The sequence below is a fragment of the Xiphias gladius genome, chromosome 3 (genome assembly GCF_016859285.1).
Source record: "Xiphias gladius isolate SHS-SW01 ecotype Sanya breed wild chromosome 3, ASM1685928v1, whole genome shotgun sequence".
Classification (NCBI taxonomy): domain Eukaryota; kingdom Metazoa; phylum Chordata; class Actinopteri; order Istiophoriformes; family Xiphiidae; genus Xiphias; species Xiphias gladius.
Window position 1 is genome coordinate 8,389,984 of NC_053402.1, and position 27,602 is coordinate 8,417,585.

Here is a 27,602-nt window from a genome sequence, read left to right on the forward strand (position 1 = left end):
TCTCAATGTGCAAGTATTAATTCTGTTTTTCCTGCTGTGTGCTCTTGGGATTTTCCTCTTTGCAGTCATGAAGCCACAGCTCAGACATACAAAGACAAAAGATAATTTGGCCATAACATACAAATAGTTTTGGCTTTGTCCTCAAACACCTAAATCTCACTTGTATGAAAAGTGACCATCTCATCACCTGCATTTGGCAGAGGTCACCAAGTTCAAAACAAAAATACTTATCAGACACTATCTTTTAAAAATATTGAGACTTTTTACACCATCCAGTTAGAACATACTCTTTAAGGTCTTTAACCCTAAAGTGGTTTATGCTACTTCAAGTCACAAAGAGGCTGTCCATCTACAGCCGATGATGGGGGTTTTTAATTCATAAGATGAATTCCGCAGAGAGAGGAAGAAATATAAAACAGGAGAGCAAGTAAATCAGAATTGTTTTATTTAAAATTATACTACAATAACAATGTCAAAGAAAAAGTTTTAAGGTTTAAAAGTCAACGGCATTTCAAAACAAAAATCATTTCCTTCCCAGCCCTCTTTAAATGAAATGAAACACATAAGAACTGAAAATGACCTTCACAGTGGGTGTGTATAGCTGGAATGACAAGCCTGATCGAGAAACAGCTAAAGCTAAAGCTCCTACTTTGAGCTTTAGGAGATGAGGGCTTTAGTTATCTATATAAAAGAAACACACAGATAAACAAATGTATTTAAAACAATATGGCCCCTCTTGTTGTATTCTCCATTGCTCCCCTATATAAAAGCAGCAGAGAACCACACACTGATCCTCTATCAGGACAGCTGAGGATGGTGGTGAAGATGTCAATGAACTGTTTCTAATGCAGGTGACTGAAATAAAGACAATGCTGCTTCAAGGTTGTGAGAGTAGACCGATGGAGGCTGGGTGAGCCCTGATGTCCAACAGAAAATAAACTGGATCTCCAAAAACTGCACTTAGCCAGAACAACCTCTACATCCGCAGTGGGTGCATTCAATGATCCTTCCCTGCAGAGAGAAAAAAAAACAAAAAACAAGCTGGTTGGCTGCAACATTTTACAGAATTTACAGCTAGATTTTATGTGTTGGCTGAGTTAGCCATCTATAAAGTCACCGTGTGGTAAGGTAACTAGATAACGCATTTTTTGCTTCATGAAGTATCTTGTTTCTTAAAATATAACAAAAAGTACCACTCACTGATGTGTCTTTTTTGACAGTTTTACGTAAGGTATTTAACATCTAGTGCGTCAAACACTACACCTTAAGATACAGGAAGGTCAGTGACCTTTCACAGTCCTTGTTGGGGGCTTTACCCAGAGCACTTGAACCAGTCCCCAAATCAGGTTGCACTTTTCACCTAGACCAATTCTGTCATAACAGATTTTCTTCAGATATACTGAGAAGCTATTTTGGCCTGCCACTCTTTAAAAGCAGGCAGAAAAGTAGATTTTCCAATTCACCATGGTAGTGTAAGAGTCTTCTGTGCATTGAAAGGAGGCAAAAGAGGATCTTCAGTGCAACCAGACAGAACCAGTTTGTAATCCACCTCTATTGTTTTGTCTTAAATAAAAACCAGTGGAAAATGTCCTTAGTATTTAACGAGATATATTGCCCTAACTTACTTTACATCTATCAGAGTGGCGGCACTGATGAACAGAATTTGTTCAGTCTTGTGTTGGGAGTAATGTAGATGATGAAATACTTTTAACTGGATATGTCGAGCTCTAGGAATTACATTTGAGTTGATAATTCCAGCAGCAGCAGGATGCTAACTAGACCATTTAGCTGCGTGGGGAAAAAAAACCAAACAAACAAAAAAAAAAAAAGAACTTACACAACTTGACCTTAAATAGTGAAATTGCAGCGTACACGTTTTCCATGTTATACCATTACCATTTCTTAATCCTTCAAATGTTCCGGGCTTAAAAGGTGTTGTTCATTCAAATTTTGACAATTCTGGCAATTTAGCTCACTTTTTTGTGTCTATGTTTAGTTTACTCCCCCACCAAAATCAGACAGGAGACAAGTCTTCTTAGTTTAAAACATGTAACAATGACAAAAAGGCCTGTAGGGTAGATAGGTTTTTTGTATTGTTTTTCCCCCTACAGTGGCTTCATTGGGGTGTCACACAAAGTTTGCCAATGATTATTATACTACTAATACTAATCATTGGCAATAATTCCAGTGACTGGAAAGTCTGGCCTGATTCATCCAGTCAAAGACACTCCATGAGCCATCAAGGTCTTTGAAAGTGGGCAGTGTTATAGTATTCTATTTACTTTATCTCACTCTGGCAGTTTTCATAAGTTTATTTGTACCATCTGCACTCATGTCTGTGCAGACATCAGCAGGAATAACGTAAAGTAGACGGAACAACCTAATCCTTTAATACATATTTAATACAAGCTCACACTAGGATCATTTTTAAAATGATTTAATGTAAGACTTACGACTTCCAGTTTGCTCTTGGGGACTCTGCAGATGCAGTTAGTTCCAAAGTTGGTGTCTCTTGTTTGGATGCAACGCAGGCAGCACAGGTTCTCGTAGCCCTGTTTCTTCCACTTGGCAATCAGGTTCTTGTCTGCATAGCCTTCCTTTATGCAATACTCATACAGCTCTGCCAGGTGACACACACACAGAAAGACAATACTAGTTTGACACCTCCTACACAGAGTAAAGTTAGAAATTGGTTCCATATGTCTGATCATGTGCACATACGAAAACAATTAAAAAAAAGAAAAAAAAAAAGAAAAAAAAAGTCTTAAGTCTTGGAAATGTTAAAGCAGTTTTTACTTATGTTTGGGGAGATGTGGTATGTATTTACAGAAAATCAAAAAAGTTCCCAAAGTCCCCATAAACACCAAATACATATCATGCTGAATTAAAAGGAAAGATTAAATAAAATACTGAAATAGACAGAAGAGGAAGAAGGAAAAAACAAAGAAGAATATGAAACATTAGACATCAAGTAGTTGAGCGGGGGAGAGCGGTAACCCTGCCTACCTCTGCTGATGGCTTTCCTTTTGTAGAAGAGGTCGAAGATGTATCGACTCCGCTGATGGTGCAGCCTGAAAATTGGCCAAAGGGACTCCACCTTTCGCTTTCCCTCGTGAGGCTCTGTTTCAGCTGCAACACAGAGGAAAAACGAGGAAAGTTAGCTTTGGATAAGAGGAATTCAAATTAATGGTGCAACTGCTTGGATAGTTAAAAGCCTCGATGGGCTAGGTGTGAAATGTGGAGAGGATGGTGATGTTCCATCTGATGCGATGCTGTATCAGCATATACTCCCATGTGAATACTACTGGCAGGGTAGTGCTCGCATTCAGCCAGAAAAGCATCAGTGAGGTCGACCACTGATGTTGGCCCATTAGGCCTGGATCTCAGTTGACCTTCAAGTACATCCTGAGGGTGTTGGGTTGGGTATGGGTATCCACACCAAACTGGGAATACCATTTCTTTAGGGATCTTTCTTTGTGCTTGAGGGCGTTTTCTCCAGCGTTCCACTGCTGGAAAAGTTTCTGTATAAAGTACAACTGTATACATTGACATTAAGATTTCTTAGACTTACAACTAAGTGAGCATGCAAAAACAAAAACTATTACACATTTACATCTGACCTAACTAAAACAATTTCACCAGTCGACTTCGTCGAAGTTTCCTACAATCTACAATCAATCGGCGTTCAATGTAGTGTTTCCATTTCCAAAATGCCATGAAACATCGTTTCACCAGCCCCATCCAAGGTCTAAATAAAACTGGACAGAGATCTCTCAACAGTGAGCGGAAACCCCCAGTGACGGATGAAATTATTTCTCCACCTCTTAACTGCACCCTGCGGTTTCAGCCCGGCGGCCGAGCATTGCGAGGAGCCGTCGTCGGGATAATCACCTAATCTACCGACTTACCTTCTCTCATTTTCTGATCCAGCTCGTCCAAAGTGGGCTCAATGAGCTCCCAGCCGTCTGGGGGTGGCTTCCGACTCCTCTTTACTTTGGGCATTTCGCTGTGTTTTGTAGAAAATACAACAAAGGCGCCCAGTGTTTTCGTTTTGATTTTGAGAACCCGTCTCAGTCGCTACAATTTGACGTCACCCTGGAGAGGGGATGGGTGGGGGGTCCATTGCGCCTTCTCGGCTCTCGAGCTACGTCACCATGCCAAACAAACATATTCCATTTATCGGGGTTCAATAACTTATTAAATCTCCCCTTAGACTAACACACTATACACACTATATGCGTGTATGTAAACTTTTTTTAGGTCAGAATAAAGATGTGAAGTGACATAAACCGATATATGTCTTTCTGTTGTTCTCGGTATATTGCATCACTTTAGCGCACTAGCAAATTGCCTTAAGAAAAACAAACTAATGTAGGTTTCCTGTATTTCATAACTCACGTGATTTAGTCAGGAAACTCGAGATTTTATGGAATTATGTACATTACTTAGTTTATAGCTTCAAAAGTGTTTACTAAATGCTTGAACAAAATCCTTTTTTAACGAGTTGTTGATAGGCAAATCCATGAACCACCTAGAGTCCTCTGCCGTTCATCGAGTTTAGCCAGCTGTCAGTTTGTGCTGTCGCCTCAACATTTATGTTTTCTGTCAGTAGTCGCATGTTAAGGAGATTATAATAAAGGTTTCGTTTTTCAAAATGCCCAAAGGAGGTAAGGCTGATTTAAAAACCTGCTACGGTGTAATAACATCTGTTTTTTTACGTGTTAGCCTGCTGTTAGCCAACCTACGATTAAGGCGACTTGCTTCTGTAGAACAAGGATAGTGTCCTAACTTACAATTCTGTCATTAAACAAGCACTGACAGCATGTTTCTAACCCGCTCTTCTTCGTTTGACACCTGTCTGTTCATGTCATATTTCATCGTGGTCATCGTTGCAGGTAAGAAAGGTGGCCACAAGGGTCGCGTACGGACGTATACCAGCCCCGAGGAGATAGACGCTCAGATGAAGGCGGAGAAGGAGAGGAAAAAGGTTGGTGCAGTGCGCATTCAGAGGCTTTTCAATCATGTGCCATACGGGGCGAAATGTGCGCAGGTTTTCATTTAAGTATGGTCAAAGTTAAAAAATGCTGGAGCCTACACTTCCCAGAATGCAACTCAGTAAAGTCTTTTCATTGGAACGTGTAAACAGATCTTGAAGTGCTGGAGTTCCTCAGTAAATGCCAAAGCACTGCAGCCGCTGATTGAGCTCATTTGCTGTCAGGGTATCGCCAGGTCCTGAATAGTCTTGAAAAGCACTGAATTCAGTAATATTTAGTCATAAATATCATTTACAAAGGCCTTGAATATTTTTTCTTGCCTGCTGTGGGCAGTAACATTAGTTATAACTTTTGGCTGTCGGGAGACAGTTGCTAGGAAGTTCATTGACTCATAATAGACAACTGTATATTTTAGAAAAAACTTATAAAAAAACAAATTAATTATTTGTATTTTAATGGGTTCATTCATCAAGCATATTTCTTTGACTTATCTGGGTCCAGTCATGGACGGATTATGAGACAATGGGCCCCTGGACATAGACAAGTAAAGACCTACCCTACACCTCCTATGCACGACTTCCAGACTGAAAGAGACACAAACATGTATTCATTTTGAGTCTCTTATTGGTTGTTTTGTGTCCCTTTTGCAATTGTTTTATGTCTGTTTCTGTTTGTTTTGTGTCTCTTTGTGGTCTTTTTTTCCTTCTCTTTGGGATAGTTTTGCCTGTCTGTTGTAAACAGTTACTTCATACAGAGTCTCAGGCCCAGGGGCTTGTTCAATAATCCATACATGAGTCCAAGTCACATTTATTGATTAATTATATCACTAGATGATATATTATTTTCATATACAGCTGGGAAGTACTGGCAAAAAAAGTCAATAAAAATCCATGTACTTAATAAATAATTGTAGGCTTTATTTTCCGTCATTCTTCGACTGGTATGACTTTGATGAAGGTACTGATTTCCATTCTGTGCAGTACTGAAAAGCTCATAAATATTCTTAAATTTAATTTGCTGAACAATGCGGAAACCCTTCACTCTCCACCAGCTAGAACACAGGAACTAATGAGTAAAATCCTCTACAGTGGTGTATTGATGGAGTAAACGCCTGCATACATATGTGTTGTATGTGTTCCTTGTTGTAACTGCATGTGTTTGACCTGATGCCTTTGTTAGATAATGTTCTCCTTTTTGTGGTTTACCTGCTTGGCTGTCATTTATGTGTTAAAGCAAGAGCAGGAAGAAGAGGAGGCGGAGGGTGCAGCTCAGAATGAGATGGCAGAAGACAAGTTACCAGCATCAGGATCCGAGGACAGCGATGATGAAAATTCCCAGGTACCGCCACACTAATTCTGTCACTCTTTCTCTCTGTTACCACACACACAGTTTTCTTAACATGGACCACAGTAATAACAAATTTATTATTAGTATTGTATAATATTTAATGTGCACCTGTGAAGCTCCTTGTAACTCAATTTTTTCAACATTTCAGTTTCTTATGAACTTCGTCATGAAGTCATTTCAGTACATGCTATATTCAAAGCATTCATTTTATACCGTATGTGCTGTTGTGATGTGTTTGCAGAGGAGGAGAGCGGGCGTGGAGGGCTTGATAGAAATCGAGAACCCCAACAGAGTGGCTCAGAAGTCCAAGAAGGTGACGCAAATTGAGCTGGATGAGCCCAAGCAGTTATCAAGGAGAGAGAGGTGTGTGTCGGTGCTACATGGGAGCTTCATTTTTTACATAAAGTATCTCTTAAAGACATTTAAACAATAGAACTTGCAAATTTGGAGTTGTAAGGACCATACATGTCCAACTCTACTGTCTTGTGTATTATGTGCTAGAAATGTCAAAATGTTACCTGCTTATTCTGTGCACTGTAGGAAAAAAACGTACAAGAATACAATTTTAATACCTTATTTTGAAATTGGCATGACGGTGTAATAGATGACAATGTCAGTACGGCATCATAACCACATGACTCTAACTAAAAGTTTGATGAGCTTGTTTTTTTCTGTTATATGCCTATAAACACAGTGGCATTAATTTTCTATAACTCCAGTCAAAAATGTTTTATACTTATGTTCCTTATTTCACTTTCTCCTCCTTGACACACACCCACTCCTGCAAAGAGAAGAGATTGAGAAACAGAAAGCAAAGGAGCGCTACATGAAGATGCACTTGGCAGGGAAGACAGACCAGGCTAAAGCTGACCTCGCTCGCCTCGCAATTATCAGGAAACAGAGAGAGGAGGCAGCAAGAAAGAAAGAAGAAGAGAAAAAAGGTAAGCACTTAAGAGTTGGGCAAAGAATGTAATGAGATGATGATCATACAGGGATGTATTAAACAGCATTCAGTAAATAATGAGTGACCTAAGTCGGGAAAACACTACAGAACAGATGAGTTCCCTGATGTGGCCGCTCTGCACTACTCTGTAGAAAATAGGGCAGCTCACCGTGGCCTGTTGACACATGTTGTCCTGTAGTGTGTGCGTGCTCGGTATTGTTTTCCATCTAAGATAAGACAGGGAGTACTTGTAGCAGTCAAAGTTATATAAAAAATTGCATAATTTGTTTATTATTTTTAGTGAATGGAATCTGTGCTGTCGTGTGCCTGTTATATCCGTCTGATTATAAACCTCACCCTGTTAATAGAGCAATAGTTTTGCAATCGACAGCTTATTAAACCCCTCCCCTGAATAATGATTGTCCAATCATACCTTAGCAACCGTAGCTAGGAACAGCAGGCCTGTCAGGCTTTGCATCTCTGCTGTGCCAGAATGGAAAACTTGACAGGCATAGCAGTAACTAAGGGGGGCTTAATAAATGGACAACTGCAGAGTGAGAGCAGTAAAATGGAATATGGTTCCTAATCAGCCCTTCTACACAGAGAAGTCAAATGGTATCCACGGTCTCCATACTACCACTGTATACACATCCATGCAGTGTTTTCAAGCTGATTGTGTGTATCTTTTATCTTCTTCTTACAGCAAAAGAAGCAGCAGCAGCACAAAGAGGAATAAACTCCATCTCACTAAAGTGATGCAGAGTATTTATCAGAGGCATTTTCACATGTTCGTGGACTGGCGCAATATATATTTGACTATTTTTAAAGGAAGAGCTATGAAGAATATTTGACATTACTGTGAGAAATGACCATTTGGGAAATGGTTGAGGAAACACCAGTGGAGAGGGGTTGTGTATGTTTTGGCATGGAATAATGGTCTCATTGTTCCTTCATGGTAGTACAGCTACAATTGAGATTACAGCGGTCTTCACATACACTTGGAATGAACCCCTTATAACCTATGAGCTTGTACATGATATTAATTATGGTTATACTTATCATTGTACAATTCCAACTTTGCTAACTGAGCTTTGCCACTATGTTTTTTTTGGGATATTACATTGTATATAACTGACTCATGAAAATATTTCAGATTAATATGATGAAACCAGTAAAATGTGGTTGTATTTCTTTATTTGCTCCAGTCCCCTGTGAGAAAACCATCACATGGTTTGGATCCAGTTTTCCCTACCTCAGGTGCAAAAGTCCATGTTGGGTCCACTGATATGAAATTAAATGAGTCAATATTGCAGATATTTATTTTGGAATAGGAGTTCGATCTTGCAGTTCAGACAAGGCTTTGAAACAGCATTTAGCAGGATAAAATTTTGGACAAAATATAACTGAACAGTTAAAATGGATTAATAACATAAAAAATCAAATTGAGTTAATTAATTAGATTTTTTGGTGGCTTGTCAAAAAACTCTTCAGGGAATGTGGTGGCACTGAGAAGATGTGATCACTCGACAGTATTTCTGAAATTCTGGCTATGGTCTTGACAACAGGGTCAGTTTAGTCTCTGGTCCAGCATGTGTAAAGCCGCTCAGACTAAAATTATAGTCTGAAGTAAATTCAATTTTAAAGATTATGTCATTTTGCTCTTATGACATGCATAAACATTCCTAAGTATTAAGAATTGAGGATGCATCATATTTTTTTAAGTTGATCACAAGTTTTGTTTGTAAAATTGTAATCTACGAAAGGATTGGTAACTTTAAAATACAATATTTCCTCCTGAAATGTAGTGGAGCAAAAGTACGAAGTAGCAAAAAAATGAAATATTTAGTAGTAAAGAAAAGTAAAGTAACACAAAATTGTGCTGAAGCACAGTACTTGAGTAAATGTACTTAGCACCTTTCTACCACTGGTCTTAATCATGGCTTTAGCTATATTGCCACTGCAAATGGCTTTTATGTTATCATGTTTGGATAGTTGTTTGTAGTATTATGTTAGTGTTACACATTCTGATAGTTGTGATCCAAATGTAAATATGACCCGTCTGATTCTGTGACACTAGAGGATCATAAAGCAACTTACAAGAAAAGCCCAATAAGTTCCACTGAGACTTGATTATTGCAGGTTGAGAAAAGGGGAAGTGGTCCCTGGCCCATACGCCAATCACAGGGTGGCGGTAAAGCACTAATATGCCGGACAAACACCAAAACGAGGAAGAAAGAGAGCGGATTGGCGGAGAGTTTGGCGGACTTTACCCTCGGTTTGGAGGCAGCTTTATGTTGAAGCGCGGGTGTCTGATTTCAGCTCAGCTTCGCATCTGACAGCGGCTGGAGTCTCCTTTCTACGGGTGAGTCAGTTAGTTAATGTTTCGTTGGCACAAGAAAATCAACACACAGAGGAAACTAGCAAGTTAATCCTTGTTGTGGCTACCAGAAGTGACTTTTAACCACAACCATATAAATGTTTCCTTAAAACGTTTTATTTGTTTGTTTTCCCGCGGTGCGGTAATGGCAGCACTGACATGACATTTGGCAATTTTGCTAACAACATTAACAAGCTAGATAAGTAGTTAGTTGTTTTGACTATTCACTGTTTAATATTTTCACGATAGAGATTCATTGTCACTTTCTCACCCCACTGTGAAAGTTTCCCAAACGTGTCCACTTTACAATTCATTTCTATTTACCCCTTGCTGCAAACTTTCTGGGTCTGTAGACCAGAGCATATCGTAAAATTAACAAAGGTCAGGTGATCGGCTCGGCTAGCTGTTCAAACACTGCCCCTGCAGTGGCTTAACTTTGTAGACAGGAAGAGCCACTTCAGATAAAGATTCCTTACATGTACACCTCATGGATGGGTGAAGGTGTTATCTGAGTTACCAAATAACCTCTGTTATGCAGTCTCCTGCAGTTCACTGTTTACTCTATGCAACGGTTCAAAGATTAACTGCTGAGGCAACATCGCGCCGTAGCTGAAGAGTTGCAAAACTGCCGCCGACGGAACAGGTGGTGCTGCATGTGTCCTCCTTTGTCTGAGGCTTTGGACTGTATTAATAGATCTGTGATAACAGATCTGTGTGGCCTATTTGTCAGCAGCACTCATTTGTTATCATTGTATACTCTTTAGATATCACTCATATTGGCTTATATGGTTGTGAAATTGTTTTTATGTTTATGTTACTCTGCGATTCTTACCTTATCTCTAATCAAAGAATGCTTAAAAATGATCTCCTTTAGATCTCCGTTTTGTGTGACGAAAGAATCAACAACCATGTCTTTAACAAAAGTCGACAGTGTGAGCAAAGAAACATGGGACTCACACAACAAGATGATGCTGGAGCCTCTGATCATCAATGACTCTGAGGTTTGTGTACAGTGGATGTTAAAAGTAGTTCACATCCACATACTGGAAACTGGATTCAGTAGGATCACCAATACTAACACTGCTTTCATAAATATAGCTTAAAGGACAGCTATTTATGGTTATTTTTTGCATGGGGTTGGTTTTGACATCTAAATCTGTTTAGAACTTCAACTGATGATTAATTTCACTGTTATATTTGTTATTATGCTTTTTTTGTTTTCATTAAACGGCTTGTGTAACAGATTGTTATCGTACCCCTGAATGACACAGTTTGTATATGTTTGTTTCAGGTCTTTTCCATCATAAAAAGAGAGAAGCACAGGCAGACATATGGTCTGGAGCTGATAGCATCTGAGAACTTTGCCAGCAGAGCTGTTCTGGAGGCCCTCGGTTCCTGTATGAACAACAAGTACTCTGAGGGATACCCTGGACAGAGGTAAAAGAATTCATCAAGTTTGTCAAATTATTGATACATTCCCAGTGTTTGATTACATCCTAATCAATAAACTGGGAATCGGGGGGGGGGGTGTAAAATTTATAGCTTTAATAATCAGTATGATCTGTGTGTTCAGGTACTATGGAGGTACAGAGCATATTGATGAGCTAGAGAGACTCTGTCAGAAGAGGGCACTGGAGGCCTATGGTCTGGACTCAGAGAAATGGGGAGTCAACGTGCAGCCATACTCGGGTATCATATAATGATTTAACATCCAAAACTGAATTAATGTCTGGTGGGGAGCCTGACTGTTGTGATCAGTATTTTGCCTTTCTCACTCCTCAAACTTTTCTTCTGTTCTCCTCGCTTTTTACATTTCCTCCCATTATCTTCATCCTAGTTCCTCTCTCTGACTTGTCACACTGTTGTTGATGCTTCTCTCCAAGGTTCTCCTGCTAACTTTGCTGTCTACACGGCCGTTGTGGAGCCACACGGCAGGATCATGGGTCTGGACCTTCCTGATGGAGGTCACTTGACACATGGCTTCATGACTGACAAGAAGAAAATCTCAGCAACGTCCATTTTCTTTGAGTCCATGCCGTATAAGGTACAAAGCAACCATATGTGCTTTGTCAAGACACACTCATTCAGGAATCTAGATACAAGTTGTTTACAAATTTCTCAAAGATGTGAACAATAACTGCACACTGTTTAAGATAAAACATACTCAAATAACTGAAATAAATTCATGAAAATCAGGGCACAATGCTCTTATTGTGGAAAAAAAATGGTAGTAGCACAGATTGAGAATAGGTACAGTTAAAACTGGCATATTTCAATTTTAAGAAATACTGTCTTACTTATGACATGAACTTTTCTCTTGTTTCCCATGTTACTTTACAACTTGCTATGAGCTTCACTAAATCCCCCCCCTCTCTAAATCTATATTAACTGTTGGGTTCTTGGACTGGGTATAAATTAAACCAGGAGTTCATCTAGAATACTTGAATCTATTTTAAAAAGTGGCTTTCTGAAACACATTTTTATGTTTGGAGTAGTTACTTCTTGACAGGGGGGTCCTGGACTAAGCTAAACAAGATTAATTTTGAGTATGGGCACATAGCATTGGCCTGTGGCTCCTCATGAAAGCTGGGAATTGGAATCGGAATTGGGGGAGTAAAAACATAAATTTTTGCGTTTCAGTATGAATGTTATCGGATATGTTGATTTGAAATATAATCCAGGTAGCACTATGTTTCTTTCAAAATATGTTTAGCTAATTTAAAATGGCTTTGTATGAATGTAATTGTAGGGAGAAAAGATTCGCTTTCCACTTGGAGAAACATCAATTATTAAACACTTCCAGAGTAGTGTTCACCCAATATTGAGTAAGTAGATAGATAAGTTGGATATCAATAGATAGTAAGTATCCAAATACTTTTTTTTTTTTTTTTTTTTGGATTAAATTTAAAAAAAATTACAAAATGGTTTTTAAAAACGTGACACTAGTTCAAATCAGTATAAGAATACATAAATAAATAAAGGAAATGAGAGAGTAAAATGTGGGGAAAATTCAAATCCTAATGGAACAAAGATGTTTTTATTTAAAGGGATTTCAGGTTGATTCCGTCTAATGGTCTTATATCCAAAGTACAATTCTTTAAATATTTAGCGTTGTGCTTATGTTGTGTGATGTAGCTTTTAGGGTGTATTTATCTTGACACGGTTTACTGTTTCTAGGTGAATCCAGAAACTGGCTACATTGACTATGACAGACTGCAAGAATGTGCACGGCTGTTCCACCCCAAACTCATCATTGCAGGTCCTTTAATGTGTGCGCACACACATAGTTTACATTAAAACAAATGATTTCCTTTAGAAATAAGAAGGTGTTATTTATCCAAAGAAGTTAAAAACATCATATTCATCTCTTCATCATCTCCAGGAACAAGCTGCTATTCCCGCAACCTTGACTACGCCCGCATGAAGCAGATTGCTAATGAGAATGGTGCATATCTGATGGGAGACATGGCTCACATCAGCGGCTTGGTGGCAGCTGGTGTGGTGCCTTCACCCTTTGACTACTGTGACATTGTTTCCACAACAACACACAAGACGCTGCGTGGCTGCCGTGCTGGACTTATCTTTTACAGGAAAGGTAGAAATGGAATATGACGCTTTTGACCAAACAAACAAAAACCACTCATCTTTTTTGTTTTGTCATCAATACTTTATTTTTCGTTTTGTATTGGTACCCTGTCATCTATCTAATTTTCCATTTTTCTTGCCTCTGTCTGGCTTTCCCTCCTCTAGGTGTGCGCAGTGTGGATGCCAAGGGGAATGAGACTTTTTACAACTTTGAGTCTTTGATCAATCAGGCTGTATTTCCTGGGCTGCAGGGAGGACCACACAACCACGCCATTGCAGGTGACCCTCCATCATCATTTTTCTCCCTTTGACTTTGTTTATCAGTTTAATATCAACAGCCAACAATTTATGTCAGTATCTATCTTATGTGTGTCTGTGGCTGGCTGTCCTCAGGTGTTGCCGTAGCTCTCAAACAAGCCATGACACCAGAGTTCAAGGCCTACCAGATACAGGTTCTTGCTAACTGTAAAGCTCTGTCCAGTGCCCTTATTGACCACGGCTACAAGATTGTCACTGGTAAGAGACACAGTGCCTCTCTGCAAACATAAATTTAATTAAAACTTATCTTCTTTGTCAATTGCCATTATATATTGCATTCACCATGGAGAAAAAAATGAGAAAAATAGCAATGAAATTTGCCGTTATTTTTCACCTTAATCCAAAGCATGTGGAGATTATGATGTCACTAGATAATGTAAATTGCATAATAATTAGTATAGCATTTTACATGGGCATCTTAAGTCCATTGTTTGATGTTTCTCCAGGAGTCTACAAGGCCCAGGTTAGACTGATCACATTAACACTAATTGTTTAAAAAAAAAAAAAAAAAAAAATCCTTTTAAATAGTGAGATAATTTTCCTCCTAATTTTCATCATAATTATGAGGCCTTGGTTGACCTTCTTATAATTACAAGATGCAATGTTGTTATTATGATGCATTGAAATCATCATCATAATAATAATAATTACAAATAATTTTTTTCTCTGATAAACTCAATCTGCTTTTTTTAGCCTTGAAACAACCATATATAACGATATATAATTTTAAAAGCATGCTTAATGATGCTTGTGTTTTCTTTTACTAATAGTATAGTTGAAAAGTGGTTTGTGAAAGCAGTTTTCAGCTTTAAGGTCTATGTAATGTATTTCTGTCTCTTCCTGTGTAGGCGGCTCTGACAACCATCTGATCCTGCTGAACCTGCGCAGCAAGGGAACTGATGGAGGACGAGCTGAGAAGGTTCTGGAAGCCTGTGCCATTGCTTGTAATAAGAATACCTGTCCAGGTAGTGTGTGTGTGTGTGTGTGTGTGTGTGTGTGTGTGTGTGTGTGTGTGTGTGTGTGTGTGTGTGTGTGTGTGTGTGTGTGTGTGTTTCTTAGCACTTATATGCAATGGACTCTTCTGAAAACTAATCTTTATTTTTTCTCGGGGAATCTAGCTAAAATGTAGCTGTTCTTAATCATTTTACATGTCTTTTTCCCTGCAATGTGCAATTGCTAATTTTTCACATATGTCTGTCTGCATAGGGGATAAGAGTGCTTTGCGCCCTAGTGGTCTGAGGTTTGGCTCTCCAGCTCTGACCTCCAGAGGCTTGGTACAGGAGGACTTCAGGAAGGTGGCTGAGTTCATTCACAGAGGTAAATTTTTAAAGATCCCCCTTTAATTGGGGGGGGGGGGGTAGCCTCTTCCAAATATTCTCTGAGAGATGTTTGAACTGTGGATTAAAGAAACAACCACCAAACGAAAATGACGACGAAAAAACAAAATATTGATTTTGCAGAAATGAAATTTCAGTCCCCACTCTCCTTTCCCCTGTAGGTATTGAGCTGACCTTGGAGGTGCAGATAAGTCTAGATCCCAAGGCCACTTTGAAGGAGTACATTCAGGCATTTTCCCAGGGAGAGAAGTTCCAGCAGCGGGTAGCAGAGATCAGGGCCGAAGTGGAGGCTTTTGCTGGTCAGTTCATCATGCCTGGCCTACCTGAGCTGTAGAGGGCGGCAATTTCGGCTGCTGGACCGATGATTATAACCAGCATTCGCAGTTATGATGGTGTGTTTTGTGTGTATATTTGTTTTGAGTGTTAAATTTTTCACTTCTCAAATCAAGATGGATACACACCAAAGCTTGGAACAGACTTGTCTTAATTATTCAGTATTGTTACAGTGCCTTTGCTGTTGTAGATGTTTTGTTTTGTTTTTTTCTTTCCCTGCTGTAACTTCAGTCTTGGATATCATAATTACATCTAAGCTTTAATCTTGTCAGAAATCTCCATTTCTTTTGTACTACATTTAAAATTCCAAACTTTTCTAGCAGACAGTACATATAAATTTGATAAATAATAAAACCACTATTTCTACATCTAATTTAAGTTACCATAATAAATGGAATAATAGTCTCTGTGCTTGATCCTTCAGCTTGACTGCAAACTGCAGACACTTTTTAAACCAAAGCCTCATCAAAATTTATGTTGTGTCTTGGACTGAAATATTAACAAACTGTCATGAAGGGATTCAGTTTGAGGCTACTGGATGAAAGTAGAAAACATACTTATTCTCTCCTGAATATGTGGACCAAATTTCAGGCCAATCCATCCAATAGTTGTTAAGACATCAGTCAATACCACAAACCACCGGAGGAAAAGTTGGGGGATCATCAAAGCCAGTAGGGTTCATCCTCTGGGGAACACAAAATCTTATGGTAATCCATCAAGTAATAGTTGAGATATTTTAAGTCTGAACCAAAGTGGTGGACTGGCAAACCCAACATTTCCATATGCAGAGCCATGCCGCAAGCAGGGCTAGTAATTGAAAACGTACTCAAACATATGAGTGCCAGTCAAGTTAGAAAGAAAGAGGTGATGGGCACAACGGTCAGCCTCGGTAATCTGTGTTAGTGGGTATTCAGAACAAAGCAGTCCAGTAACAATAATGGCAGGATCACTAGCTGAAATGCATTTCTCTGTACAGTTGCACTCTGAAGTGTTATATGAGAAAAACTGTTAGAAAATCATGTCTATCAGAAACACTATTTCTTCACACTCTGATCCACTGATGATCAATAAAAGGATCTCCTGGACCTGACATTATCTATTCAAATCAGATGCTTCAGTAGGTAAAACCGTCAGCGAATGCTATTATATTAAAAACATTGTAATGAGATGGAAGAATAAGTAATTTGTTATCTTGACAAAACTACATTTTGTTTTCATTTAAAATTGAGATATTTATCAAGTTATGTAAAAAAAACAAACACCTGTTGTTTGCCAAAGGAATAGTTAGCTCGTAAACTATCGAGATGACTGGATAAGATAAAATTATTGCAATCATGGCCGTTCTCTGCTTCCATAGAATTATTTCATGGTCTGATTTATTTATTTATGTAATATTGAGCACTTTGGGGCTCCACAGTTTTCGTCCACTATGGAGGCTAATTACGGTGTGTTAGTCAAATTTTATGATCTTTTGCTGAATTTCGCTGAATTGCCGGCCCAGAAGAGTTTCTTATGTATAATATATACTGTACATAAAATGATAATTATTGTATTATTCAGGACACAAACAGTATACATACATCTATAGTAACATACTGTATTGAATGTAACAAAGCTCAATACTTTTAATCTTTTAAAATTGATTGTTTTCTCATTCAGTCAAAACTGCATCTCTTTCTTGACAGGGTTGATTTCTTAGCAAAGAATTGGTGAAAGATTACTCTGTGTGTGTTTGAGAGAGAGAGAGGAGCTTCCCAAACCCACTAGCACAGAAGAAACACATGGTGACAACCTCTTCTGTGCAGGTCGGGTCAGGATGCTCCTCATCCTCTTGACTGGTAACTGAAGACGGTGATGTTGGGCCTGGAGGGGCTGAGAGGTTGTAATGGTCCTCACTGGGTCCTTCAAACTATGTTTGGTCCCTAGAAGGACATATGCTGCTGAAAGTGGTTCAGTGCTCTGCTGGTTGACTCAGCATGTCAGACAGCTCTGCTCTGTCAGATCTGCAATCCAATGATAGATTATTAAGAAACAGCACTAACACTACTGAAGTAATAAGTAATATGAAGACTTGCAGGAGACAGTTGTTAATGTGGCCATTAAGCATTAATTTGCCATTGGTAAGAGTCTACATCTACACCTTCGAAAGAAAAAATACATCAAAGAATAACAGTGGGTAAGAGAAATCATCTCTGAGGCATTGAATAAGCAAAATTAAAATTTGCAGGTTAACATTAATAATCGTTAACTTACCTCAGCATGGATATCTTGAACTTGGTAAAAAAAATCAAAGAATAACAGAAAACAGGGTAAAATAGTTGTTGAATGATTGAATAAATGGAGTTGCATAGTTAATTTATAAACAGGTATATTGTATGTAAGATACTTTACACAGTTTTTATGTCTTTATTTAACGGGATATAATAGGTAATTTTCTTTGTATGTCAGACACCCATACTGACCTTTTCTCTCACATTATGTCATGAGCAGTGGCTCATGTGGTAGAACATTTCCTATTACTTGCACGGTGTTTTTTTTTTCAACCCCTGGCTCCTCTTTCAGCAACAACCCCACTAAACCCCAGGCTAGCATACATGGGCTTGATGGGATATTGTAAGTCCTGGCAAGTCAGACCGGGACAGGGTCCTCCCTGTAGTACCACTGTAGGGAGGCATTGAAGTATTTCAAGCAGCAGTGCTCAGCATTGTTGTCTCACCGCAAGAAGGTTCTGGTCTTGCATGTATTCCTTGGGCCTGTCTGGGTTTTCTTGCAGGGTCTGAGTTCAAAGGTATCCGAAGACTCACAGGTTAGGTTGGTCACTCCAAATTGCCCATAGGGAAGGATGTGATTTGTTTTCTGTCTCTATGTATCAGCCCTGTGACTGAGTGGCGTGCCTCCAGGGTGTACCAGCCCAGTGTCACCTTGGATCAGCTGCAACCCCCAAAAGACCCTTGAAAGGGAAAGCAGAATAGTTATAGCTGGATTGATGGATGGAATGTCTCAATTTGCTCTGTTCAATACAAATGAGCGGCAATAAAGTGTGATCTCACCTAGATCAGGGAAAGAGGGGACCCTAGATTGTTAGCTGTGAGAGGTACATTGTAAAGTGCTTTGGATGAAAGTGCTATACAAATGCATTTAGGTATCTTATCCATCATTATGAAAGGGAATTATTATTAAGAAGAAAAAGGAATATAAAAAGTCAGATGTTAAAAAGGTGGTGGAAGATGTTGCCTAAGTCATTGCCAACCCTGCCAGATGCATAGGAAGGCTACCTGTAGCTTTGCCAGCCCTCCAGATTACAATGGGACAATCTAGCTACCAGATATGTACAAATAGGCCCAGATGCAAGATGCTACTAACGGCTTTGACAGCCTCGCCAGACATGAAGTCTACCTGGGGCTTTACCCAGCCAGACGCAAAGCCAACCCTCAAGGTTTCAGAGATGATCCAGCTTCCAGATACAAATGGGCCCTGGTGCAAGACAGTACCAAGGGAACTATCAACCTTGCCAGACGTGAAGACTACTTGCATCACCAGCTCTGCCAAATGGAAAGTTTTTAAGGTTTTCCAAACCTGCAGCAAACAGGGTTGTTAGACTCTAATGAGAGTGACTTTCATCAGCCCATCCTGGGGTTCCAAAAGGAACAAAAGGCAAGCACTCCTGCATGTGAACAATGAGGAGCAAATTACTAATTTTAGGGCATGGTTTACTAAATTTTGTGAACAAATTAGTTTTTTTTCTCTTCATCACACCTCCTGGGCTCCATACATTTATTCTGCTATGTAATCAATTTTTTTTTACAATGTTAATTTCTCCACAAAATGTTATTGAGAAACTGATTTAAACCAGTAGAAAGAGCATATCTGGTGTGAGTTAACCAAACCCCTCGGTGATCGTTTAGTCGAGTCTTTTGTCGGGTCAGAGTTCAGTCTGCGCGCCTCACAGCGACTGTTGAGGACAAGGAACAGTTCCATGACAAACAAAAAGTTACACACCGACCAGTGTCTAGGGTGTTTATCTAAAACAGCACCTTAAAACTACAAAAGAAAAGCAGCTGTTGTAGTTTCTCGTTGGGGAGCTCGTTGATTGTTGTTAGAGTATCGGTTAGCTCGGCTAGCCTCGTTAGCCACTTTAGCTGGCTGATGAAGAAGTCACTAGCTAACTAGCTCAACTTAAAGCTAGCTAACAGAAACGGGCATTTCTCTGACAGCCGCGCGGCAAACAAACGCATGCAGATATGCAGGAGCTACTGGCAAACGTGGATCACATCAAGTTCGACTTGGAGATCGCTGTGGAGCAGCAGCTGGGAGCACAGCCTCTGCCTTTCCCCGGCATGGACAGTAAGTGCTTGGGTGCTAGCTGGTACATAGCCGCTGTAGGTAAATTATAGCGGCTGTGACTCTGTTCGTGTCAGATTGGTGTGCCCCCAGTCTCTTGCCATTATTAAGGTTGTAACAATGTGTCTTTCTGCAGAATCCGGCTCAGCTGTGTGTGAGTTCTTCATGAGAGCAGCTTGTCTGAAAGGTAAAAACAAAACATGACAACATTTCAGCAGCTGTGGGAATCTTAGATCTGCATGAAGCTGTGCTGCAAATGATGCAGTCACCCATAATGAGAATAACTAAATACATGTGACTGACAGTGAGAGATCAGTGCCATGGGAAATGACTTTAAAGGGATATTCCAACAATTTAGTGTTTCACTTCCATAAAGGTGGGGGACTCACAAGATATAGATTTTTTTTTTTTTTTTTTTTTTAATGGTCAAAACTGAGCCAGAGAAGGCACTTTTAGTCACTAGTGTGAGTCAAGCTTGAAAAACCCGGGACCATAAGTTTAAGTTTAAACTTCTCATAATGCAACCAGTACCATCTTTTCATAAGAGCCTTCCTGCCAGGTAAACACACATGTCAGGGGCCACTATCCTTTTCCAATCAAGTAGCACTTCTCATGATTAAATAATAGCTCAGGACGGAGAAATAAAAGGCGAGTTTACTTCAATGATGTGTCGGAGGTGTGCGTCCAACCTACTCGTAGTTGCTGTTTCTTTTAACATTCCTCCATTCACTATTTAGAAACTGACCTACAGGAGAAAAAAGCACTTAAAATGTCCATTTGTTGTGTAAACCAAGGTATATTGAAAAATAATGGTTGTAAATAACCTTAGTGATCAGTCAGATGCATTTCCTGTGGCTGCCTCTAAATAAAATCCTCTATCTAATGTTAGTGGGAAAGCTTTTACTATGAAAAAAGGGCAGCAGGAAGTGACGACTTTAAATAAGTAGTAACTGAAGACCATAGAAAATAGAAAATACTTAACTCTCTTGTAACCTGGTGTTGGATTTGAGCGACACACTTTTTTTTTTTTTTTTTTTTTTTTAAGATCAGCAATTGGCAAGACTGCCCAGTTAGTATGAATTAGGAAACTTGTGCAGTTGTTTCTTGATGGTTATTTCTTTCCATTCTCAGGGGGGATGTGTCCATTCCGTCACATTAGTGGAGAGAAGACGGTGGTGTGTAAGCACTGGCTCCGAGGTCTGTGTAAGAAGGGAGACCAGTGCGAGTTTCTCCATGAATACGACATGACCAAGATGCCTGAATGCTACTTCTACTCAAAGTTTGGTTCGTTGACTTTCTCAAAATCGCACAGATGAGTTCAATGTTTGTGTTTGCCTTCTGACTGTTGATAAGCAGCATCCAGTTGCTATAATGTCTCCTTTCTGCTGTGCTGGTTAATAATTTGAGCCTGTTTGTCTCTGTTTTCATTTGTGTGATGACCCTCGCAGGTGAGTGTAGCAACAAGGAATGTCCATTCCTGCACATCGATCCAGAGTCAAAGATCAAAGACTGTCCTTGGTATGACCGAGGCTTCTGCAAACACGGTAGGTCCCGGAACGCTGTATTTATACGCACAGTCTACCCCTGCTGGTTTGAACTTCTTCATCAGCAGCAAAACAACCTCTCTACTTTCTCTCAACCATCTATGTTTTCGTGTTTCTGTTCCGGGCTTTCTGTCCATCTTCCTTTCTCAGGTCCCGACTGCAGACACAGACACACGAGAAGGGTGATCTGTGTGAATTACCTGGTGGGCTTCTGTCCAGAAGGAAAATCCTGTAAATTTATGCAGTATGTTATCCTTTTTATTTGATTCCTACATGATACTTCTCTTTTTAGCCTAAGAACAGTTTACGATGAATTATGTCATCCAGTGAAATATTAATAATACAAGATAGAGTAAGCAATAAAATCTAAATAATTGGAGACTTCACCCTACACTTACATAGATTTAATGGTGAGATTTTCTTCTGCAGCCCTCGTTTTGAATTGCCAATGGGAGCTTCTGAACAGCCTCCTCTACCACAGCAAACCCAGAACCAGACAAAGGTGAGAGGATACACTAAACACACAAACACCCACTACACACATCTGGTTGTATATTATTTGTATTGTCTGCGCAGATTTATCTAATTCTTTCAGGTAGCACAGTGTCTGGTCGAAATGAAACGACCCACTTGACAGTTGTCACGTTGGGAACTGCTGAAGCTTTTACCTCAGCGCACTGCTGCGTGTTATTTACCCACTACTTTGTGGCTGAACAGTTTTTCTTTACTTGTGTCCTGCTGCAGCCTGTGCCTACCATCGGCCGTTCGTCGCTCTCTCTAATCCAGTTGACCAACTCCAGTCCCGGCCAGCGGCCGCAGAACAATACAGCAATGGGTGCTGCTCAGCAAAATAACCTGACCACCAACAGAGGGCCTCGTCCACTGGACCAGGTCACCTGCTACAAGGTGAGTCTTCTGAACATTTGTCTGTTAATGTGGCCTTGTGTGCTCAAAATATGGTTTTGACACCAGTCTCTCACTGTATAAAATATCAAGGCTGGTTAGCTACCTTAAAGCTGCGGTTTGACATTTTGGTAAATAGATTTATTTGTTCTATGGCTCGGAGTTAGATGGGAAAATTGATATCACTCATATCTGTTGAGTAAACATGAAGTTACCGCCAGCAGCCATTTTCACAGGAAGTTACATGCAGGACTCTTTCTAAGGATGGGAACAGTGACTTCCTAGAGTCTCTGCTGGTTGCTTGGCAACTGGCGGCCAGGAAATAGTCAGACACATAACCCAAGGTAAAATATTGAATCGTAATTTTTATACTTAGGTTTTTCTACAGAAAAATTGAGGTATAGCACATATACAGCTTAATACAAACTGAAGTTTGCTTCTTCAACTTAACATAAAATGACTCGTTATTAATAATTTTATTTTTTTTAAAAGGTGTGAATTTTTAAAAGGTATGAAATGTATGTATTTGGGGTAAAAAGAATTGGATAAAAATTAGATCTTTTTACTATTTACTGAAGACTGCTGCACAATCAGTAAATTAGTTTTTCTTTTTCCATTTTTTTCTTTACTTTCTATTCCTAGAAAAATATTTTGGGTTATTTTGCTGTCATCTACTCTATCCGATGCAATATGGTGAAAACGGAAAATTAGCCTACTAGTCTAATTTGGCATTATATGGGGGATCAACAAGTGGTCAATTGACAGAAAACTACATTTTTAAATTCAGTTCCAAACTTTTGCTTGGTACATCTTCACAAATGTGAACATTTGCTCCTTTTCTTTGTAATGCACCAACAAGCTTGAACATCCAATAATTATTTGTAACTAATATACAAGCACTCACTCCATCTTTTCTGTGTGACGTCCAGATGTCTTATCTTTTAATAAGGAGCCATTTATATCTTCATCCTTTTGTCTTCCCTGTGTCTGCAGTGTGGTGAGAAGGGCCACTATGCCAACAAATGCACTAAAGGCCATCTTGCCTTCCTGAGCGGACAGTAATCCTCAGCCTCGAGGTCCAGAAACCACAGTGCTGCAGCTCGCTCCCCTGATGGGAGCAGAGGAGATGAGAGGAAGCCCCTCTGCTCCACAGGCTAAAGTTGAACTTAAAGACTTTTTTTTTTGCCTCTTACAAACTGTGGATACATGAAAATGACATGGAACAGAAACGATACTGAGGTCACACCGGTGTGGCTCTGGTTGAATGACGTGACTGTGAAGAAGGAGGCATTTAAATAGACATCACACCCAGGGTCCAGCCTGCAGCAAGTATCTCCACAGAGGTGCAGTGCTGTAACATGGTGCTGATACTTGTTTCCTTGGGTCACATGACTGCATCTTTGATACCAGACCGATGCTTCTAGCCTGCCAATTCAAGTACATCTGTCTGACAATATTAATTTAAAAAATAACAAAAAAAAAGTGAAAATGCTAGCAGGAATGTCAATTAAGGCTTTTTGTACTCAAACTGTGATTAGAGCCCAAATCTACCCTGTATCACTACCTGAAATCTATTTACTACACACAATGCCTCAAATTTTACTTTTACTGTAACTACATAATTGTGGTTTTTTGCAAACATTTAAAATCCTGGAGATATTTACCATTATATGTGGAGGCCCTGTGTTATTAGATCTGAACACACAGGTCATTCAGATTTTAACTAAGAAAAGTGTGGGGTAAAGAACTTTGGTTCAGCTCAAATTGTATCTGAGCATGATTTTCATTGTTTTGACAGTCAGTTGACACAGTCTGAACATATTCTTACAATCTATACAGTGTGCGCAAATAAATGTTCTTGTTACAGATTTACCTGTTACACTTGCATTCATGTTACTACAATAGTGAGACAGCCACTGTTTATAAAAGTCTTATTACATAGGGTAACTGATAGTTGAATAACCAATAGCAGCTGTAGATGTAGACACCCAAACATGATATACAACTATAAATCTTTATATTGTTTATTTGTCACAACAGTCACATATTAACACAACAGAGCTGAGAGTAGAAAGAGCAGGGGGAGCAAAGAGATCCAAGTTCAACCCCTGGAAGTCTGATGGCTGCTGAAGGGGGTTTAATGGTACTTCCTCCAGCGATCGTGTTCTGCAAGAGAGGATGGAGAAAAGAAGGATGTTAAAAAATCAATTTAAAATTAATTTTTCACATCAGTGATTTGCTGTAGACAGACACGAGTGTAGAAATCAAATATTGGAGAAGTTACATTTGCTCTTAGAAAACAAGTTTAGCAAAAGGTAGGACATCAAGTAGAAAGTAAGAGTGTATGCATTTCTTACTGATGTGGTCGTATTCCCACAGGTAGCTGATGGCCACGTAGCCAGCCAGCAACATAGCTACACCACCGATGCCTCCCTTCTTCACATTAATGTACTTGTTGTAGTATCTGTCATGGCCTGGAGGAGGCAAAAAAACAACAAAAGCAGCATTAACAAAGGTGAACTGCAACATGATGAGATTTTAACAACATGTGAGTGAACATGGTAAAAGGGGAAATATATGGCAGAAAGACAGCATGTGTAATCTTTGTGATTAAGAATTCACAGGTTTGAATCCCTTGATAAACTGAGTCAATACATTTCCCCATCCTTTGTCTACTACTGGGGCTGTATTCACAAAGTGTCTTATCTTGCTAAGATTGGTTGACCCCATTGCTATTGATGACATTATGTTTCATGATTGCTTAAATGTCCACAGTGATACACGCAGTTGACTAGTCTGTGTCAGTGATTGTGAATTAATATATTCATCAATGCAGCACAGGGAACAAATTTAGATGACAAATTGCATAAACTGTATCATTGATTTCTTACATGAGAAATAATGGAAAATATTGACTTTTCAGTTGATTGTATTTGCATTGAACCCCATCTTTGTGTAAATATAGTGATAATGTTTTCATTTGACCTAACAAATCATTCTTTGATAGGGTATTTCTACCCACAGCACAAGTTTTACCAGGTAAAACAATGGTGCAACAATGCCAATTACCTTTTGGGAGCTACTTTTCCAATGTTGTGAGATTATTGCTCCTATTGCTCCTAATCTGCCGTTAAACAATTCTGAACCAACAACCTTTAACAGCAGTTGCAAATTGCCAGTATGTTGTGAATGCTGATGAGAATTAAAGCACAACATACTATATGTTCCCTGAATATTTAGTATTAAATAATGATTTCTGATTGTAGCTCAAATTTTTGTGAAAGGACTTTTCTATGATGTGATTTCTTGTGAACTGTGCTGCCGAAACAGATTTAGTCCCTGAGAAATAAAAAAAAAAAAAAAGTTTTAGGAGCTACAAACTTTTTGAATGTTGAAAATTGAAAACTCCACTCCTGTTTTGTACTTGAAACTGAAGCTGAGGAACCAGAATCAGAGCGGAAGAGGTAAGAGGACAAAGAGCTTTTTTTTGGATCCTGAATAAAGTTTCAGTTGGAACAGGTTTGCTCACCCCTGCGGATCGCTGAGATGATGCCATTGGGAGTGAAGTCTCGACCTCCAAACCAGCTTCCCAGCTCACCCAGCTTCACATCCATCAGTCGCTTCTCAGCTACGGGAACTGGTCACAAGACAGCAACAAAATTTCAGTTACACATCGCCCATACTGAGCAAAACTTGCCATAGCTCTGGTAGTGTGCTCTGATTTTGACGGGCCTCCAGCAGTCAAAGGAACAGCTCTGATCCTCAGGCCTGACTAATATAGCAAATTTCATTTTTCAATAATTAACTTATAAAAAAGTAATTCTGCAAGGAGCAAAAACGATGTAATTTAGTTAATTAACAGAATATTAAAACAGCAACAATTTCAACAATTGGTTACTTGTGATGATTTTTCAAGCAAAAACGCCAAACATTTACTGGTTTCTGTATCTGAAATTTGAAGATTTGGAACATTTCTTTGTTTTATGCGTTAGTACACTGAATATAGTTGGATTTTGCACGCTCACACAAAAAGGGCAATGTGAAGATGTCACCTCGGACTCAGGACCTATGATGGGCATTTTTCATTATTTTCTGACATTTAAAGGCAAAAGTATTACTCAAGAAAATAGTCAGCAGTCTAATCACTGGTTACAGTCCTTAATCCTGCAAAGTAGTCGACAATTTCGTCTTCTGAAAAGCAGTCAAGCAAAAGTATTCAGTCTACACATACAGTATACAAGTGAAGTTGAAGTGGCTAACTTTTACATTGAAATACACAAACAGACTCACTTATATCTGCTCTTACTTTCCACCTCTGGAGCCAACTTTATACTGTGGGGCCACATTTGACATTTACCAGGAGTGTGTTGTCATATTACGGGTATAATGAATGAAGCATTCTTAACCTACCGTTTGCAAATTAAAATCAAACGAAGAAATGATCACGGTTCGGGGCAGACACTGGGTTTCCAGGCTACCGTCTAAGCTAGCCAAAAGCTACGGTTACTTAATTTAAACATACAACTGGAACATAAGTGTAATAGCTTCAGCCAAACTGCTGTTTAAAATCAAAGTTTCTGGCCGCTGAACAGGACAGTTTAATGTCCAAAAGCGTCTCGCAGGTTAACTTTACCTGCTAATCTACCAATGACACGCAAAGTCCTTGACGTGACTCAGAGGATTCAGTGCGGCCTTCGGTCAGACAGAGACCTTCGCGTGACTCACTAACGGTCTGACAGAATAAAAAAACACACGCAGGCTCTGGAAACATGAACATATACCGACAACAAAGCACAGAACAGAGATAAACTGGGATTATTTCAGCAGAGGACACGATGTGTTACCTGGTCTATCCGCCATCTTGACTGGTGCAAGGAGTTTGCAGCAGAGACTGACGGGAATAAAAGGAGGAAGTGCATTATGGGAAAGGATGTAGTTCTTTAATATATCCGCCAGAGGACAGCAGAATTAAACGAGACCCGACAAGACCAAGACCCAAAGCATTTACAATTCTAACGCTCTGCTGTTATTTGTAAAAGCATTTGAACGGATCCTGAGGTTTTTTTAAAATGGGGGTGTTTCCAGAAGAACTTCATCAAAAGGGAATAATAATGATAGATCTGTGTTTTCTGTATGCAAGAAGACTGACAGCACTGTTTGGAAAAAGACTAACAGACCAAGTATTAAACAATCGGCTTGACAAATACTATTAACTCTTCCAGTATAAAATGCCATTTTTATATCGAAAGGAAAACAAGATAAATCTGAAAATGTTTGGGGACCATTTATAGACTTCTCAGATTATGAAAAAGAGGAGGAATGCATGCTCCTCAGTGTAAACCTTGCAGAATTTGTGTGGGAGCTCTCCAGGCAGTAATTATGCGATTTTAATTAATGAAATATTATTTCATCCTTTATTTTCAATTCCGAAATGTTTTACAATAACTGATGTATAAAATGTCTTTTTTGTGTCTGAGAAGACACTGGTTCCAGCTGTTCTACACTGTTTCTCATTTGAATGTTTATAAATGCCTTAATACAGTGCTTCCAAACAGCCCTCAAGCAGGGTCAAAAGGTAAT

The 27,602-nt window shown here is 39.3% G+C and overlaps 5 protein-coding genes across 6 annotated transcripts; 3 read left to right on the forward strand and 2 right to left on the reverse strand.

Moving 5' to 3' along the window:
• Positions 1 to 434: 434 nt before the first annotated feature.
• On the reverse strand, positions 435 to 4,413 carry bud31 (BUD31 homolog). The gene is made up of 4 exons (XM_040124185.1): positions 3,909 to 4,413; positions 3,007 to 3,129; positions 2,454 to 2,620; positions 435 to 1,011 (listed from the first exon to the last, which is right to left on the reverse strand). The coding sequence occupies exons 1-4, from the start codon at positions 4,000 to 4,002 to the stop codon at positions 961 to 963; spliced, it is 435 nt and encodes a 144-aa protein (XP_039980119.1). The 5' UTR covers positions 4,003 to 4,413; the 3' UTR covers positions 435 to 960.
• Positions 4,414 to 4,526: 113 nt separating this feature from the next.
• pdap1b (pdgfa associated protein 1b) lies at positions 4,527 to 8,459 on the forward strand. Its single transcript, XM_040124184.1, has 6 exons — positions 4,527 to 4,667; positions 4,896 to 4,987; positions 6,228 to 6,332; positions 6,583 to 6,704; positions 7,131 to 7,282; positions 7,988 to 8,459. The coding sequence occupies exons 1-6, from the start codon at positions 4,655 to 4,657 to the stop codon at positions 8,038 to 8,040; spliced, it is 537 nt and encodes a 178-aa protein (XP_039980118.1). The 5' UTR covers positions 4,527 to 4,654; the 3' UTR covers positions 8,041 to 8,459.
• A 918-nt stretch (positions 8,460 to 9,377) lies between these two features.
• shmt1 (serine hydroxymethyltransferase 1 (soluble)) lies at positions 9,378 to 15,502 on the forward strand. Of its 2 annotated transcripts, none has more exons than XM_040123998.1 (12): positions 9,378 to 9,646; positions 10,536 to 10,662; positions 10,953 to 11,098; positions 11,235 to 11,350; positions 11,545 to 11,705; positions 12,839 to 12,920; positions 13,044 to 13,256; positions 13,412 to 13,525; positions 13,640 to 13,762; positions 14,413 to 14,529; positions 14,771 to 14,881; positions 15,063 to 15,502. In XM_040123998.1, exons 2-12 carry the CDS (start codon positions 10,570 to 10,572, stop codon positions 15,233 to 15,235), a joined length of 1,449 nt encoding a protein of 482 aa, XP_039979932.1. In that variant the 5' UTR covers positions 9,378 to 9,646; positions 10,536 to 10,569; the 3' UTR covers positions 15,236 to 15,502. The 2 variants fall into 2 exon arrangements, with proteins under 2 accessions (XP_039979932.1, XP_039979933.1); XM_040123999.1 differs by lacking the exon at positions 9,378 to 9,646 and adding an exon at positions 9,894 to 10,304.
• A 3,512-nt stretch (positions 15,503 to 19,014) lies between these two features.
• On the forward strand, positions 19,015 to 23,894 carry cpsf4 (cleavage and polyadenylation specific factor 4). Its single transcript, XM_040123635.1, has 8 exons — positions 19,015 to 19,578; positions 19,712 to 19,762; positions 20,707 to 20,859; positions 21,024 to 21,119; positions 21,270 to 21,363; positions 21,549 to 21,621; positions 21,864 to 22,025; positions 23,016 to 23,894. Exons 1-8 carry the CDS (start codon positions 19,476 to 19,478, stop codon positions 23,082 to 23,084), a joined length of 801 nt encoding a protein of 266 aa, XP_039979569.1. The 5' UTR covers positions 19,015 to 19,475; the 3' UTR covers positions 23,085 to 23,894.
• A 136-nt stretch (positions 23,895 to 24,030) lies between these two features.
• atp5mf (ATP synthase membrane subunit f) lies at positions 24,031 to 26,972 on the reverse strand. Its single transcript, XM_040123636.1, has 4 exons — positions 26,867 to 26,972; positions 25,552 to 25,659; positions 24,380 to 24,496; positions 24,031 to 24,188 (listed from the first exon to the last, which is right to left on the reverse strand). The coding sequence occupies exons 1-4, from the start codon at positions 26,880 to 26,882 to the stop codon at positions 24,160 to 24,162; spliced, it is 270 nt and encodes an 89-aa protein (XP_039979570.1). The 5' UTR covers positions 26,883 to 26,972; the 3' UTR covers positions 24,031 to 24,159.
• Between the last annotated feature and the right edge of the window lie 630 nt (positions 26,973 to 27,602).

Excerpts from the sequence above, each read along its gene's own strand:
- bud31 (XM_040124185.1), bottom strand. The coding sequence starts at position 4,002 with ATGCCCAAAGTAAAGAGGAGTCGGAAGCCACCCCCAGACGGCTGGGAG. Across the intron at positions 3,130-3,908 it reads GGATCAGAAAATGAGAGAAG|CTGAAACAGAGCCTCACGAG; the intron begins GTAAGTCGGTAG and ends TCTGTGTTGCAG. Across the intron at positions 2,621-3,006 it reads AAGGAAAGCCATCAGCAGAG|AGCTGTATGAGTATTGCATA; the intron begins GTAGGCAGGGTT and ends GTCACCTGGCAG.
- pdap1b (XM_040124184.1), top strand. Across the intron at positions 4,988-6,227 it reads CGGAGAAGGAGAGGAAAAAG|CAAGAGCAGGAAGAAGAGGA; the intron begins GTTGGTGCAGTG and ends TATGTGTTAAAG. Across the intron at positions 6,705-7,130 it reads CAGTTATCAAGGAGAGAGAG|AGAAGAGATTGAGAAACAGA; the intron begins GTGTGTGTCGGT and ends ACTCCTGCAAAG.
- shmt1 (XM_040123998.1), top strand. The coding sequence starts at position 10,570 with ATGTCTTTAACAAAAGTCGACAGTGTGAGCAAAGAAACATGGGACTCA. Across the intron at positions 11,706-12,838 it reads TTGAGTCCATGCCGTATAAG|GTGAATCCAGAAACTGGCTA; the intron begins GTACAAAGCAAC and ends TACTGTTTCTAG. Across the intron at positions 14,530-14,770 it reads TAATAAGAATACCTGTCCAG|GGGATAAGAGTGCTTTGCGC; the intron begins GTAGTGTGTGTG and ends CTGTCTGCATAG.
- cpsf4 (XM_040123635.1), top strand. The coding sequence starts at position 19,476 with ATGCAGGAGCTACTGGCAAACGTGGATCACATCAAGTTCGACTTGGAG. Across the intron at positions 19,763-20,706 it reads GAGAGCAGCTTGTCTGAAAG|GGGGGATGTGTCCATTCCGT; the intron begins GTAAAAACAAAA and ends TTCCATTCTCAG. Across the intron at positions 22,026-23,015 it reads ACCAGGTCACCTGCTACAAG|TGTGGTGAGAAGGGCCACTA; the intron begins GTGAGTCTTCTG and ends CTGTGTCTGCAG.
- atp5mf (XM_040123636.1), bottom strand. Across the intron at positions 24,497-25,551 it reads CATCTCAGCGATCCGCAGGG|GCCATGACAGATACTACAAC; the intron begins GTGAGCAAACCT and ends TGCCTCCTCCAG. Across the intron at positions 24,189-24,379 it reads GTGGGAATACGACCACATCA|AACACGATCGCTGGAGGAAG; the intron begins GTAAGAAATGCA and ends CCTCTCTTGCAG.